Source organism: Terrapene carolina, unplaced genomic scaffold (assembly GCF_002925995.2).
Source record: "Terrapene carolina triunguis isolate 2854851 unplaced genomic scaffold, T_m_triunguis-2.0 Scaffold210, whole genome shotgun sequence".
Lineage (NCBI taxonomy): Eukaryota > Metazoa > Chordata > Testudines > Emydidae > Terrapene > Terrapene triunguis.
In genome coordinates this window covers 11,909,104-11,926,382 of record NW_020664561.1, presented here as the reverse complement: position 1 = coordinate 11,926,382, position 17,279 = coordinate 11,909,104, and the positions used below count along the sequence as shown (strand labels likewise).

General features: G+C 48.5%; 1 protein-coding gene across 4 annotated transcripts in view; it reads right to left on the bottom strand.

Annotated features, from left to right (window-relative positions):
• Positions 1-6,445: 6,445 nt before the first annotated feature.
• LOC112105862 (sterol O-acyltransferase 1) overlaps positions 6,446-17,279 on the bottom strand; it is a 56,605-nt gene continuing 45,771 nt past the window's right edge. For all 4 annotated transcript variants that reach the window (XM_026655377.1, XM_026655378.1, XM_024198847.2 and 1 more), the window contains exons 11-16: positions 16,760-16,889; positions 16,124-16,221; positions 15,370-15,468; positions 14,148-14,283; positions 13,024-13,169; positions 6,446-10,492 (exon numbers count right to left, since the gene is read on the bottom strand). In XM_026655377.1, the coding sequence (XP_026511162.1) occupies positions 10,436-10,492; positions 13,024-13,169; positions 14,148-14,283; positions 15,370-15,468; positions 16,124-16,221; positions 16,760-16,889 (666 nt within the window). In that variant the 3' untranslated portion in view covers positions 6,446-10,435. The remainder of the gene's footprint in view (positions 10,493-13,023; positions 13,170-14,147; positions 14,284-15,369; positions 15,469-16,123; positions 16,222-16,759; positions 16,890-17,279) is intronic.

Sequence of the window (17,279 nt, the reverse complement as noted above, 5' to 3'; positions counted from 1 at the left end):
CAGCTGGGGCGCGCGGTCTGCCCGGCCTGCGGGGGCAGCAGCGGCCCCTCCGCCGCCTTCTGCGGCTGCGCCCTCCCCCCCACACCCGAGCTCGCTACAATGTAGCTGGGGCGGCTGGGTTGTGCTGTGGACCCTGGCTTATGCCTCCCTATTTTCCCGGACATGTTCGGCTTTTTGGAAATTCCCCCCGGACGGGGATTTGAGGACCAAAAAGCCGGACATGTCTGGGGAAATCCAGATGTATGGTAACCCTACCATATTTGAACATTCAAAAAAGAGGACACTCCGGGGGGCAGGGAGGGTGTCAGCCCCACCCACAGTCCACCCCTGCTCCACCCCCGGCCCACCACGGACTTGCTGTGTCCCTCCTCAGTCCCCCACCCACTGCTCGCTTCCTCGCACCTGCCACTCACCTCCTCACTCCCCTGCCAGAAACCCCCATGCCCGCCCCTAGAACTCCCGCCTGCCAGTGGCTCGCCGCTTCTTGCCTCCTCTCCCCCACCCACCCGCCACTGGCTCCCTCACGGCTCGCCTCTTCAACCCCCACTGCCCGCTGCTGGCCTTTTCACCCCACCCCCCGCCTGCCGCTGGCTCACCGCCCGCCTCCCCCCCTTCCTGGGAAAAGTGCCAACGGGAGCTGCCGGCAGGGCTGGCTTTAGGCTGATTCCCCAGAATCGGGCCCCACGGATAAGAGGGCCCTGCGCTTTAGGCTCATCCGGCGGCAGTCCGCTACGGGGTCTTCGGCGGCGGGGGGGCGCGCCGGGTTCTTTGGCAGCATTTCGGTGGCCGGGGGGGGTCCTTCAGTGCCGCGGAAGACACGGAGCGGACCCCCCGTGCCGAAGTGCCGCTGAAGACCCGGACTGCAGAATCGGGCCCCGCAGGTCCTAAAGCCAGCCCTGCTGCTGGAGCCGTGGAACAGGGCTTGCAGGCACCGGCAGCGCGCAGAGAGCCCTCCGCCCCCGCAGACCCGACCCTAAGAGCCAGAGGGACCTGCTGGGGGGCCAGGTGGAGAGTCCCAGCGGTGCTTACCTGGGGCGGCTCCCGGGAAGCATCCGGCAGGTCCCTCTGGGTCCTAGGGTCGGGCTGGGCGCGGAGGGCTCTCTGCCTGTGCCTGCAAGCCCCGCCCCCACAGCTCTGATTGGGCAAGAGGGAGCCAGTGCAGCACACGGAGACCCCCTCCGGTTCTGTGCCTAGGGGCCGCCCACACTGCAGACTGCTGCCGGCGGGCGGGCGCCGGGAGCTGCCCCAGGAAGCGCTGCCAGCCCCAGGACTTTGGACTTAGGGTTACCGTAAGTCCGTATTTTCCCGGATGTTTTTAGATATTTAAAAATTCCTCCTGGGCAGCAATTTAAGAACTAAAAAGCCAGACATGTCCGGGAAAATATGGACGTATGGTAACCCTAGCTTTCTGATTGCAGAGAAAACGAACACGCTTGCCCTGCCCCAAGGCCCCACTCCATCCTGTCCCTTGCTCATTTTCACCAGGCTGCGGCAGGGGGGTGGGTGAGGGTTAGGGTTGCCTACTTTCTAATTACAGAAAACCAAACACTAGGGTGACCAGGTGTCTGGTTTTCAACTGGAACACACAGTTGAAAAATGACCCCAGCAGCTCCAGTCAGTACCGCTGACTGGGCCATTACAAGTCCAGTCAGTGGTGCTGCGGAGCTAAGGCAGGCTAGTCCCGGCTCTGTGCTGCACCCCAGAAGCGGCTAGCACAGCTGGCTCCTGACGGGAGGGGGGGGCAGGGCTCTGCACGCCGCCCCTGCCCTGAGCACTGACTCCATACTCCCACTGGCCAGGAACTGCAGCCAATGGGAGCTGCAGGGGCAGTGCCTACAGGCAGGAGTAGCATGCAGAGGTGCCTGCTGCATCTCCGCTCCACCTAGGAACTAGACTTGCTAGCCGCTTCCGGGACGCAGTACAGTCTGCAGTGTCAGGAAAGGTACCTTAGCCCCCCTGTTGTGCCACTGACCAGGAGCTGCCACCGGTGACCCAGAGCCCCAACCCTGAGCCCCCTCCTGAAACCCAAGCCCCTCAACCCACACCTCCAGATGGAGCCTGCATCCTAACCCCCTGCCCCAGCCCAGAGCCCCCTCCCACACCCTGAACGCCTCTGCCCCACCTCCCAGCTTGGAGCCCCCTCCTGTATCCCAACCCTCTACCTCAACCCAGAGCCCCCTCCCACACCCCAAACCCATTTCTGGCCCCACCCCAGAGCCTGCACTCCCCGAACCCTCTGCCCCAACCCAGTGAAAGTGAGTGAGGGTGGGGAAGCGTGAGCCACCAAGGGAGGGAGAATGTAGTGGGCAGGGCCTCAGAGAAGGAGCAGGGCTAGGATGTTCAGTTTTGTGGGATTAGAACATTGATGGGCAAACTACAGCCCAAGGGCTGCATCCAGCCCTCCAGATGTTTTACTCTAGCCCTCAAGCTCCTGCCGGGGAGCGGAGTCAGGGGTTTGCCTCACTCCACGCAGCTCGTGGAAGCAGCGGCATGTCCCCCCGTCCAGCTCCTATGCTTAGGGGCAGCCAGGGGGCTCCACACACTGCCCCCGCCACAAGTGTGGCCTCCGCAGCTCCCATTGGCGGGGAACCATGGCCACTGGGAGCTGCAGGGACAGCGCCTGCGGACGGGGCAGCGCCTCCGCGTAGGAGCCAGAGCGAGAACATGCCGCTGCTTCTGGGAGCTGCTTGAGGTAAGCGCTGCCCAGAGCCTGCACCCCTGACCCCCTCCCAACCCCCTGCCTCAGCCCGAATCCCCCTCCTACCCGCCAAACCCCTTGGTTCCAGCCCAGAGCACCCTCCTGCACCCCCAGCCCCTCATCCCCAGTCCCACCCCAGAGCCCTCACCCCAAACCCAATTTTATGAGCATTCATGGCCCACCATACAATTTCCATACCCAGATGTGGCCCTCGGGCCAAAAAGTTTGCCCACCCCTACATTAGAAAGGTGGCAACACTACTGAACACTCTTGCCCCGGCCACTGCCCTGCTCCTTCCTGAGAACCTGCCCCACCCCTTCCTGAGGCTCTGCCCCTCTCCCTCCATTGCTTGCTCTCCTCCACTCTCGCTCACCTGCTCATTTTCACTGCAAAGCCCAAACAGGCATATTTATTGTTTTGATAGATGGATTATGCTAGTTTCAGGTCAAAAGGGTAATTAAAAAAAATTTTTTTTACGGAGGTTTTTATGATTCTTTCCCTCCCTTCTTCTCATTTTTCATAACCAGCTCCATGTTTTTTGTTGACTAAAGTTACGGTAGTTTTGTGTGTGGAATTAGGACCACACATTATCACAACTGCAATGGATCTATTAAAGGCCAACTCCTGAAGCCCATGTACAAATCCATAAAGCAAAACCCCAGAAATGCACACCTGTCTATATACCTATATAAAGAAATCTGTAGAAACTGACTCCCACACCTACATCCAGATACACACAGGTATTCATGTGTACACATCTAGCATGTAGTAACACATACTTCCACATTATTTATTATTACAATTGTTTAGTGCCTAGAGCCCCCAACTAAGATCAGGGCTCCAGGGTTATAGGTGCTGGACATACACATAAAAAGAGAGAGTCTGCAACAAAGTTTATAATGTAGCTAGACAAAGGTAGGGAGAAATGTATGATATATTATCTCTTCTGCAATTACTAGTCAACAACATTCACTTTTTAAGAAATAATACATTTCTTTTAGAGTTCCCTTCTCTTTTAAAAACTTGTTATGAAATGAATACACATTATGTCAATTTTTTGTGTGTGCAAGCCTGCAAAAGGAATAAAAGTCAAAGAGTTAGGCTGCAAATTTTATTCACACAGGTATACACACATGTAGCAATACATGTACTTCCCTACACAAAGACACAGTTTCTTACATGCATGCACACACTTGTCTGCACAGAGACACCCAGCCGGGAAGGGAGGAGGGTGGGCTGGCAGGGAAAAGATGGGTGGCGGGCAGAGGAGAGAGGATGGGGAGGGAAAGGCCAAGGACAAGAGCAGAGTGGGGGTAAGAGGCAGCAGTGAAAGGAAGAGTTGGGGGAGGGGTATGTGGGGTGGATGGTGATGCAGAAGGCTACTGGCGCATGAGGATGTGGGAGGCACAGGGGCGTATAGGGACATATGGGAGTGAAGCAGTGTCTGAAGATGAATGGGGGTGAGGGACATGGGGATGGGTGAGGGAGGTGGAGAGGATGGGTGGGAGAGCGCTGTAAGGGGTACATGGCTGGGATGGGTAGGTGTGGGGGACAGGGTAGGATGGGACAGGGAGGGATACAATGAGGGGGATGAGGGTGCAGGACAGTTGGGACAAGGAGGGATGCAGCCCTATTCCCAGCACTCTGAGATGACAATACATACCTCCAACTCCTGGGTGCTGGCGATAGGGCGACAGACCGCAGTTTGATGCAGGGCACTTGCCGCAGCTCGAGCCCAGCCACAGGAGGAGCATGAGAAGTGGGCTGGCAGCAGCAGGAGAGGCACACGCCACGACCCCTCAACAGCCACCTGCTAGGCACGCTAGTTCATCCCCTGCCCCGGACAATGGGAGCTGTGCCTGTGGGTGGAGCAGCACGTGGACTCCCTGGCTTCCCCTACATGTAGGAGCTGGAGTGGGGACATGCCAGCTGCTTCCTGGGAACTGCGTGGTGCAGTAGCTAGCAGGGAACCTGCCAGCCCCACTGCGTGGTGCTGCTAACCCGACAGTCAACGGCCTGGTCAGCCGTGCTGACCGGAGCCACCAGGATCCCCTTTCAATCGGGTGTTCTGTTCCAAAACCAGACACCTGGTCACCCTAGTGAGGGCTCCTGCTGGGGGTACGGGCTCTGGGGTGGGGCCGGGGCCAAGGAGTTCAGAGTGCAGGAGCAGGCTCAGGGTTGGGGTCGGCAGGGGGCTCAGGGCAGGGGTGCAGGAGGGGGTGTGGGCTCTGGGAGGGGGTTCTGACCTGGGGCAGGGGGTTGGGGATGCAGGAGGAGGTTCGGGGTGGGGGACAGTCTCCAGACAGTGTTTACCTGAAGTGGCTCCCGGAAGCAGTGCTATGGCCCTGTGGCCCCTAGGCACAGGGGTGGCCAGAGAGGCTCGGTGTGATGCCTTCGCCTGCAGGTGCTGCCTCTGCAGCTCCCATTGGCTGTGGTTCCCGGCTAATGGGAGCTGTGGAGCCAGCACTTGGGGCAGGGACAGTGCACAGAATCTCTCTGGCCACCTCTGTGCTTAGGGGCCGCAGGGACATAGCACTGCTTCCGGGAACCATGCAGAGCCAGGGCAGGCAGGGAGCCTGCCTTAACCCCACTGCGCTGCCAACCGGACTTTTAATGGCCCAGTCAGTGCTGCTGACCAGAGCCGCCAGGTTCCCTTTTCAACCAGGTGTTCCGGTTGAAAACCAGACGCCAGGCAACCCTAATTGAAGGGCTAAAGAGGCTGCACACTTGGCTGCCCAAAGCAAGCAAGCAAGCAGCATTCAGCCCCTGGACAGTTTCATGGGGGGAAGGTGTATCAGATATAGGCAAGCAGGCAGCCCATTTATAGGCAACCCACAGGCCCCAGCATACAAGACTCCATCCTAGCTTGCTTTGCATTGCATGTGGAGACCGGTAGTTCCCAGGATACACACCTTTGTAGTGAGATGAGGGTTGCAGAACAGGCACAGCATTTGGGTTCTTGGCAAAGTGATCAAAGCAGCCCCGCTAGGGAAAGTTTGGACCTCCTTGCCTGCTGGGATGGGAAACCTAACAAGGCTCCTAAAGAACAGAGATCATCATAGATGGCTGGGGCCAAAATGCATCCACGGGGCAAGTCCACTAGAGTCAATTTTAGCCCCTGGATTCAGAGATGCAGAAGCCAACTCTCCCCCTTTTCTATTGGCATCTAAATAAATCGTAGCCTGGGGGACCAAGTGCACGGAGTTGGCCCTTGCGGGGGATCAAAGCAGAGGAGCTGGGATTGAGAGGATGCAGCCCCTAGGATTGTCATTGTTTAGGAACAAGAGGAAAGTAGGTTTGGAATTGGGAGTTACTTAACACCCTGCATGGAAATGCCTGGGGACCTGTGCCCCATGGGAGCTTATTCCTTCAGCACAAGAGTTCTTGCCCATTCCCAATCACTCCCTCCTCCAATATCCCTCCACAATGCTTTGCAACAGATCCCACAGTGCTCCAGAGCGGGCACACAAGGACTCTATGCAATAGGTTATCAGGGTGCTTGCTGAGCAGGCAGGGGTTGCCCCGGTGGCTGCCTGGTACCCAGAGCCCGGCTCCAGCGGGAACGTGATACATAGATTGGAGGAGGAAAAAAGTCTCTCACCCCTGCTGCCTCAACATCCAGGAACAATGCTCTTCACCCTCCCCACAACTCCAGTAGGGTGGGGTGCAGCTTGTATCTGTCCCCCACAATAACACAGGCCCTAGGGGACACTGGAGAGAACAGACCCACACACACACCTTTCCTAGATAGCAAAATATATTTTGACTGCTGAAATACAGTAGATTATATAAACCGCGTTTCTGCATGACAGAACATTTTACAGGTTAATACATTGCAGACAGTAACAGAATCACATCTCCCACCACAGGCATCTCTTGGCAGCTATTCCAGCCTTAATAACACCAGAGGTTGTCCATACCACTCACAGGTAGAGTGCACTTTATTTTTTTCTACTCAGTGGTATTTTACACTTAATTCTTTCTGCCGCCCACCCTTTCCGACTAAAGAGATTAGAATCTGTCTGCTCCAGGAAGGAGACTAGTAGGGTTGTCGACTACTCTTAACAGCAAAGACACCAATGCACTGGGTAGAGACTCGCAGGTATCCTGCTGACTAGATGCATAACCCTGAGACATCTGAAAAGAATGCATGCTCTCTCAGAGGGCACATTTAAACCATTCCCTCCTTCCAGCTCATTTACATTCAGAGATTTAAGCCAAATGATTCACGTTCCATTAATAGGCTGATACTGCCTCTTCCCATCCCAGGTACCCTGCCTCAAATCACTGATTTCTTCACAGCAAGTAAAAACAATTAGGCTTATTTTGATAATCCTTATTGAACAGTGTACAGTTTTGAGAGATCAAAGGCAGGATTTCTTTCAGTTCTAAAGCCATCTTCACGTAGGAAGCTAGATAGCTTGATGGGTTTTTTAAAAGCAGCAAAAAGGACACATTAGGTATGAAGATTCTGTATGAATCTACAGTTCTCTTACAAGGACAAATATACAATACCCTTGTGAACTATTACATATTTCATATATGCAAGAAACTGGGTACAAAAAATCTCACCACATTAATACTGATTTCTGTGATGTTACTGAGCAGTAAGTTGAGTTGTATTGGCAGGCATTCCAAAATGGAAGCTTCCCATTTCATGGATGGTTAAGAGATAGTGGAAGTAAGCTTCACAACTTTACAAAGAACACTTAATATGTGTATACAGTAAGAATTCAAATAGGTTGTTAGTCTTAAGTGGCCAAATCACTGGCCAGACCACCACACTGCTAGCTCTGGGATTCTATGGCCTACAAAAACAAAACAAACAAACAAAAACAACTCTTCAAATGAACAGGGTAATATCTTCAATTCCCATTTAGCCCAGCAATGTGCAATAATTTCGCTAGAAAGTCTAAGGCCTTAAGTATTTCCCCAAGGCAATGATGAAAACTGAATTTCAAGCTGATATCAAATCTCACAAAATAAGTCAACAAATAGCAAAAATTGTCAGTAGTGTAGTTGTTAATGCTCTCTAAAGGCATGGTTTCAGATGACTTGAACTATAAGGTAAGAACTGAATGTGTCAAGAAAAAAGGCCAGTTACAGCAATTGAACATGCCTGTATAATGACTGGCTTCTGCTTGCAATATTTTAATCCTTTGGCTCCAAGCATTGAGGTTATTGACATAGTAACGCACAAGATTCTACATTATAGGTAAACTGGCACCAGAGAGTTATACCTAGAGTCCTACTAGTAGGCAGAGAAGACTCAAAATACAATTCTTCCTTCTTTTGAGAACACTGAGACACAGTCGCAGGAATCAGACACAGGCTTCAAGAAACCCAAGCCTCTAATCCATCATACCCCAGGGGAGTGCAAGGATTTCCATACATAAACAGTACATTGCGTTTTAAGAACTATGATTAAAGTGTACTGACTTCAATTCATCTTAGATGGAAGAGAAGTGCTACTATCTGACCACAAAGCTATTTTTAAAAAGGACACTATCAGGTTAAAAATAATCTCTTAAAATTATTTTACTAGCACCACATTTTTTTTTTAAAAAAAGGTCTAATTTACTTTCCATTATAACTGTTCAAGCTCAACTAGTGGAAGTAAAAAACCAACAAACAGAGTAAAGTTTCTAATGATTTTCACCTCTGGGCTCTTATATACTAGCACAAATGTCCTATGTTTGGGGGCACACATTTGTTAAACTCTTTCTACTAAAATTAAAAAAAAAAAAATCATGAAAACAATTAAGAGTTTTTATATTTAGTATAAGCTTTCATTCAATTAAAAAAAATCCACCCTATACATTCAAAACCTGAATTTGTCACAGATTTGACCTGGTTGTGTCCTTTTAATAAGAGCAGGAGACCTACCTATTAGACAGAAACTGAAAACTAAGAAAAAAATACTTAAAATCAAAATAGTTGGCTCTGATGAAGGTATGTTTTAACTCAGGTTAGAAAATAGCTTTTCCAACACGGTTGAACAGAGTCCCATTGTCAGCACTGGTAGCCATGCCTGTGGCTTGGAGGTCAACAGGATCAACTCGCCACTCAGAAAAATGTCATTAAAAAACATTTGAGTAACTGTGAAATTACAGTACTTAATGAAAGCCAAGTTGTTCTCTACCACTCAGCTCCTTCCTGCAATGGAAGTTGTAATTACTGTAGGATACAATTCAATTGTGTCCCTGATGTGCATCACTTAAATGAATAAATGCCATTCAGATAAACAGGAGTTATATGGTTAGTTTCTGAACTAATTTGTAACCTAGAGTGCAGAACTGACATCTCCATATAGAAAGGGAAGCAGACAGTAACTGGAAGGGAACTTCAATTAGATACAATCATGTGCAACTGCTGTGGTAAAGAGAATATTCCCAGTTTGAATATCCATTTATCAGAGTCTCTCTCCTTGTAGCAGTGCAATGGTCCCCTCTCCCTCCCAAAGCAGGGCATGAACTTTTCCTGACTCCATATATTTTTGATGCAACAGTCCAAGGGAGATGTGGCTTTCCATTGTAAAAGTAGTGATTTAGAGTGATGGGAGTGTGGGGGGAAGGCTTTGATTCATCCCCTTATTTCCAACTGCTTTTGTGTCAGGAAGCCATTATGGAGCATCTTGTCAACATGTGGCAAGATTAATGGGCATTGTATACAGTGGAGCCATTTGAATGAGAATACAAATCACTGAAATCAATGGGATTTTTTCAAACTGCTCCATAATACTCAATGCATACTAACATATACAGAATAGTAAGTGCACATGCACAGTAACAACTTTTCACTTTAATTTGACAGTTTTGTATCCCCCTAAGATAACTGATTAGTCTAGGGGCTACAGGGAGGGAAGTTGTCAGAAAAAGCAAACTCCTACTGCTCATAGTCACATGAGCTTCAGAGCACAATAGGAAAAAGCCAAGGGGCATAAGAGCTGTAGTTGGAATTCTGACAGCCAAAGAGGTCAGGCTCTTGTGATTTAGAGGCCAATCTTAAGCTTTTTTAGTATAATAAAAGTTTTTGTTTTTTTAAGAATGTATGCACTCAGGGCCCTACTTTTGAGTATAGCAAATATTTTCATATAGCCAGTAGCAACTGATCATTCACTGCAACCACAGAAAGAAAAAGTCTTCAGCATTAAAAATTAACTTTCCCCAGCCCATTTTCAATCCCTATGTACTGTCTGTGGAAAGTAATTCCAGACAGAGGACACAGAAAGCCATCCACCATTACTTGGACTATGATGCAAAGACATGTTGCTCTGTCACATAATACTACCATAGCAACAAGGAGGGTTCCAAAGAGCATACAAATTCTGTAGACGTCTCCAGTTACTGAAGGAGAAAACAACTCTGAAGGAATGTCTAAGAAACAGATGGACAGAGGCTACCGCTGAGCTCTACTTAGTCTGACCAGACGATCTACTGTCTGGATGAAGAGTAGCAAAATTCCAATGGACATGACCTTCATCTCAGTGTTTCATGACTGACATGGGAATGACTGACTAGAGCAGTGTGCAATGAGAGCTACCTGGACGCCTGCTGCAGTCCACTTCAACTGGGCTGCCTCAGTAAAGTTACAAAAACAGTTTATCTCCAATAATCTGGAGGCACAACTTCCCTTAAAAAAGATTTGAAGTGAATTATGTCATTGGTCCCTGTCCTTGGAGGAGCACAGGCTGATCTTCAGATATGGGAGGTAAGATGAAAGCTGGGTTTAATGGTTTTAAATCTGAATATGACAATCCCAGGAACGTGGTTTCACATAGTCCAGGAACGTGGGCTAGAAGACACAATAGAAGAGAGGCAGCATGTTAGTCATGGACATGTAGTGGCGGACATTATTGTACTGTCTATTGAAGTCAAGTAACCTTTTCTGTTCACACTCCCCTTAAAGGAAAAGCCAGCAACACCACACATTCTCACATCTGATAGTCATGGAGGCCATGACTGATTCTGACAGCAGGGTGGAGCCAGACATTTTTTCAGGTAAACATGAGTGTCTAGTCCAGGGGTCAGCAACCTCTGGCATGCGGCTCGCCAATGGGAAGCAGTGGGAAGCTGCGGCCAGCACATCCCTCGCCCGAGCCACTTCCCACAGCCCCCATCGGCCAGTGGGAGCTGCGATCGGCCGAACCTGCTGACGCGGCAGGTAAACAAACTGGCCCGGCCCGCCAGGGTGCTTACCCTGGCGAGCCATGTGCCAGAGGTTGCCGACCCCTGGTCTAGTCTATTGCCATTACAAAAATCTATTAATCTGTCTTCAGCGAAGACAGATCTACAACAGCAGCTGATCATTTCATGCCAGGAGTCAGTTCTGGGTGATAGCTACCACTACAGGAAATGAATACAAAAATTGCAGAGATGACATATTTGTAATTGGGGGGGAGGGGGGGGGAAGAGAGAGAGAGAAACCAGTGTTTCCTCTCATTTTTTACATCCATGTACGGAATGAATTTTGTTATGTGCACCAATATGGAGATGATGTGTGACACGTCACCTTCATATTGGTGGACATAACAAAATTCATGTGGTGGGGGTAGGGCCGAGGGGTTCGGAGTGTGGGAGGGGGCTCAGGGCTGGGGCAGAGAGTTAGGGTGTGGGGGGGCATGAGGGCTCTGGCTGGGGATGCGGGCTTGAGGTGGGGCTGGGGATGAGGGGTTTGGGGTGCGGGAGGGGGCTCAGGCCTGGGGCAGAGGGTGAGGGCTTCAGCTAGGGGTGAAGGCTCTGGGGTGGGGCCAGGGATGAGGGGTTCAGGGTGCAGGAGAGGGCTCAGGGCTGGGGCAGAGGGTTGGGTGCAGGGGATGAGGGCTCTGGCTAGGGGTGAAGGCTCTGGGGTGGGGCCAGGGCTGAGGGGTTCAGGAGGGGGGCTCAGGGCTGAGGCAGAGGGTTGGGGTGCAGGCTCTGGGGTTGGGCCAGGGATGAGGGCCTTGGGGGTTCAGGCTGCCCAGGGGCTGCAGTGGGGGGGGGGGGAAGAGAGAGAGAGAGAGAGAGAGAGAGAGAGAGAACTCCCTCCAGCCCTCTCTCACTGTAGCAGCTCAGGGCAGGGGGAGAGGTGCCTCTCCCGGCTGTGGAAACTCCGGCAGTCCTGGGCCGGGCCGAGGGAGAGGCGCCTCTCCTCTGGTCCCAGCAAGTCCAGGGCAGGTCCATGTTGCGGCCAGGGGAGGGGTGCCTCTCTCCCAGCCACAGCAAGTCCAGCAAAACCATGCTGGGGCCAGCAGGGAGGGGCACCTTTCCCCCGGCAGGTCCGTGCTGGGGGAGAGGCATCTCTCCCCGCCGCAGCCCTGAGCCCCTGCACGGGGCTTAATAGGCAGCTGCGCAGCTTAGAGGGAACTTAGGACCAGACCTTGAATTCTGAGCCCACTTAGAATGGGCTTCAGGTAAAACCTTGCTGAATAGGTTTGAATGCCTTTTCAAGGTGCTATGCAAGACAGGTTGAGCTATCAAGACTACTCAAACACTGAAGGGTTTGTGTTTAGGAGCAAAGTTGTCTATGTTTGACTTTATAACCATGTTTCTATTTTCCCTATTTTACAACTGCCACTGCTGAAGGCAAGGGAAAATTCCCTACAGACCCAACCAATGCAAAAACCACAACAACCCACAAGACAAAAAACGCCACCCCAAAACACAAAAACAAAACAAAAAAACCAAAATCCCACAACTGTTTCTCCTCATCCTGGAGGCTGAGCATGCTGCCTCCCCTGCACTGTAATACTAGTACATATTGCCTGAACGGATTAAAGTGCTCTGAGCTTAAAGGACATAAGCCCACTACTTGAAAACTGACAGTCAGGGTGAAATAAAATGTACCGTTTAAACTTCTTTAAAGAAGTGACCCTACAAAGTAAAACTGAAAACGTGTGTATGTGTGGAGGGGGAGGGGGAGAGATGGTGAACAATGGGCAGTAAAATACTAGATACTTGAGTTTTTGTCAGCCAGAGACCTTCTCTAATTTCTGTTAGTAGAGTCAGCCCTTCTCCAAAATGATCTCAGAGGTCAGTAATCATGTAAGAGTAATGTTTCAAATTTTGTACTATTCTGTACAAACTTTTTTTTGTTATTGGGCTCATGTCGTAAGTTTAAAAACAGTAAGAGTGAAATAGAAACCAACTTCTTTACATCATCAAACCCCATTTTCCAGATTATGCCACATCAGTCCATTCCTGCTCTCCTCTACCATATTAGAATTTCTCGCCCTTTTCCCCATAAGGCTGACTCTCACTAATCTTTTGTCCTTTACACAAGCCAGGCTTGTCCCTTCTCATTGTCTGTACACTTAGTTATTCCAGAATCAAAGGTTAATCACTCACATTTTTCAGGGGGCAATACTGATGTGCATACCACTCCTGACTGTAAAGGCAAATTATGACACCCTGGCCCAGGAAGAGAGAGGTCCACATGATCACATTCCAAATGGGCCCTTTCCGACGGTCATTAAGAATGAAGTTGAAAACCACTGGAAGAGGAAATAGGAAGTCATCAAGGTGCGCTATTCAGGACATCTGCAAGCTCAGGTTTTAACCCACATTAAGAGCCAATAAGTCTCGCATTCTCCTTTCATTTCCACTAAATTAGTTTGATCATCGGTCTGCTTTCCATCTCCACTGTATTGATGGCACATTATGGGAAAAGTCCATACAGCACAGGAAAGCATGCTCATTATCTTCTTTCACAAGTGATATGTATCACATTGGCAGGTTTATTCCCTACAAGACTACCAGGTCCATCTGGCAGCCTCAGTTTAGAACGGGAGTGGTAGTGTGCTACAGCAGAGGAGTGAAGAACGCTGGCAGAGCAGGGGATGGGAGGCAGCTGTGAACATCTGCACTGTGCCTGCTCCATAACAATTACCACCCACAAAGTAAACACGTTTGTACTCATGCTCCCACAAAAAGAGGCAGGGGAAAGGGAAGATGCCATCCTCCAACTCAATGCTGGAAGGCTACACCTATACACATCAGTCACTGTAGCAAGATAAAAACTGAGCAACTACTCCCTCAGGCTATGGCTTTAAAAATAAAAATATTGGCTACTGGGCAGAAGTGTGGTAACTCATCCTTGAGGGGCTGGCTAAAGGGAAAAGTTATGTTATTATAAATTCACTGCCCAATTTTATATACATTAACTTGGTATGTTTTATATACATGGGAATATGTATATGGCTAGTTGTATAGCAATACAATTTCCCTCACCCTTATATTCCTTGCCTCCTTAGACCCCAATCCTGAAAACACATAAGTAACTCTTTAATGTGACTCCTTGGACACATGTGTTTGCAGGATTTGGTTCTCCAGCTGAAACTCTTCTACAGGAAACATTTCTGCAAGTGTTTGAATAGCAACTAGCCCAACAGAGCCTGATCACCATTTTAATCTCTGGACTTTACCCCAGCTGTATATTTTATTTTTTACCAAATGCTTTCCTGGTGACTTACTTCCAAAGCACATGAAGAGGCAGAAGAGGACTGGATAAAAATAACCAAAGCAGACTCCCAGGACATACTCGTGTACGGCAGCTGAGACAGCAAAGACAGACAGCATAGCAGCAGCTTTGAACTTCTTACCAAAGAACTGGTGATGGGAAGAGGGGTGGGGGGAAGATATCAAATACAGAGCTGTTCTGTTGTACTTTATTCTATTTTACACTAGAGGTTAATACATTTAAAGTAATTTTAATGGACTAGTTAGGGTCTGCCCGCTATGCACGAGGAGCTTTAAAATGCCATATACATTACAGATTCCTTAGATTAAGGAAAGTGTCTATTCTTTGGGGGATTTTTACTCTGCTTCTCATTTCCCGAGAATGCACATGAAATATAAAAACACACCAACGCTCTTCTATTCAAATAACATATTACCATGCCAGAATATAACAGTTCTGTGAACCAACATACTATTAGATTCAGTTGTTACCTTTCATTAAAGCGTTAGATTAGGCCCCAGTCCTGCACTTTATGCATGTGAGTAGATCAGTGAACTCAATGGTTCTCCTAACATGCATAAGTGGCTGCCCATACCAAGACACTGAATTTGGTCATTCACATCCCTGAATGCACTATGAAGCAGCGTTTCACAATCAGGTTACTAGTTTGTCTATTGTTAAATTTTTACCCTAAGTCTCCCCTCCCATCCTGCAGGAAAGGCTTTGTGATCTCCCCCTCAAAGGTCAGCAGATCACCAGTTTGTCAGTCACTGACTCTTTTTGTTAGTCATCGGATCAATCAAAAAGCAAGGCCTCTTTGCACCTCTACAGGGTAAGACATTGGCTTCCATAAAATTGGCATAGAAATAGGGAGAAGCTTTTACTGGACATTCATTTATTCAAAACAATTTACAAAGTTCTAATATGGATTCCATTCCTACACCACTACATTAATTCACACTTCACCACATTTTCCTCCTTTGTCATCCTCTTCAGTGATTTCTGCATAATTGCAGAAATAACCTTGCTGGATGAAAGCTATTCCAGAGCGCTTCTCCACATCAGTGCCCTTCCAAAGCCAATGAGGACTCTAGCAATGCAAACTACTACTTATTTTCTCACGAGGAATGGTGTTAGCTCCCCTCTTACACCCACCCCCTTACGTTTTTAGAAAAAGACGCCATAGTGTTTCAAAGAGAGGTAAAGAATGAGGACCAAGTCTGCTTGCTGCTCACCCACAGAAAGTCCCTGTAAGCGTAGTAATACAGCCAGTCATGTACCACCACATTCCATGTTCGGTAATAGTTTGCATACGATGTGGAGTTCCACCAATCCTGAAACACACAGTTAAAGGGGAGAAGAGGGCACATAGTTGGCGTTAGTGACAGGTCTTCCATTAACTCTTTTTTGAAAACTAAGTTTGAAAATGTTTGAGGAGACTAGTTGTTCTAGCCACACAATCTATCATCCCAGTTAATTTAACAAGTTGCATTGCAAGATTTCACAGGTTATGGCATTTGTAGCATCTTTATCTTTCAGGGGTATGACAGTTACTCCAATAACTGAGTTCTATGGAACTGCAGTGGTCAAACAGAATGAAAAATTTAAATTATGGTCATGCTAATGAAAAGATTTGACAGTTCTGGTGGCTGAACAGTCCTGTTTACTCACAGAGAGGTAATACAGGCATTGGCAGGCCAAGTTTCCTCCACAATACCCCACTGGGATGCCTCAATCCTGATCTAGGGGGACTTTGGAGAAGGAATTTCCCCTACAATGAACATCAGTAGCATTTCTGCTGCTAGGATGCCTCATGCAGCAGAGCTTTCTGAAGTTCTTTTCCTCTCCTGCCCCTATTTCATTTGGAGAAAGCAATTCTAGGAACTTCATAAAACTAAAATCATTTCATTTAGGATTGATTAACAAAGATAGCATCTGAGGAGAACAGCAGCAACATCTACAGACATTGCAGAAGAAAGACCTTGTTACCTTGTAGAACATTCTGTCTGCAAAGCGCAGCATCTCAGCAAATGCATTAAGCCAGCAGTGAAGGAATGCAAAGAAGACCAAGAAGAGAATCAGAACGCCTGGGGATACAGAACAAAAAAAACCCAGACTCATTTCACAACATCTGTTGTTTACTCATCTGTGACTAGGGATACATAAACACAGCCATCAAACTGTATCTGCTGCAAACAGGTTTAACAGGAGGAACCAGATTTTGTATTACTCAATCTATAACTATCATTTTTAAAGGGTACCTCACCACACAGGACACACAAAGGCTGCTCTATGGTGCAGAGACTGTTGACAAAGGAGCCAGAATTAAAATTTGAAGTTCTGTTTGAATCTCTCGTGCCCTCAAGCTATAATATCTCATTGCTGAACTTTCATGGAGAAAGTCTTATTTAACAACAGAACAGCAAGTTATCTTCTTAGTTATCACAGGATAGGTGCACTGCAGGGCAACCATATCTGCTATAGCGACCAATTCTCCCCTCCCTATGAAAAAAACAAATCCTGTGAGCAGGAGTTTGGCACCTTCTCTGAACCCTCCTTTTACAAGTCTAGCCTGGGTGGGAAATGGAGGAAGGTTGTAATGTTGCACAGCCACCTGGGTCTCACCTGGCAGGATGGAATTGAAAATGCAGAGGACCAGCCCTCGCAGATTGAAGGGTTCCTGACTTATGTTCCGAAATGGAGGGATGCAGAGTCGCACAAAGATGTAGTAGGCATAAAAAAGCGAACCAATCACCTGCAGCACAAGAGCAGTCACACTCCATAAGAAAAATTAATGCACAACATCTGTAACATCGCAACTCTCTACAGAAGGGAGAGAAACAATGGCACCACCCCGAACTTCCCACCACTCACAGACTTTTTGGATTAGAGACAATATTAATGAAACTCCCACAGTATTCTAATTTTTTGTTTTCAATTAATGTTGGAGCATTGTTCCCAGATAGCTGATGTGGTAATGTCAGTGCATTGTCACTGTTCTGCCAGAGTAGCTTTATAAATTTCTCCAAGTCCACCTACTGATGTGGCAGCTCTGAGCAGTTCTAATACAGTGCTAGAAGATGATGAAGCTGAGTAGTTTTATGCTGATGCCCAAAATACAAGTGAGAAATCTCACAATTTGGAT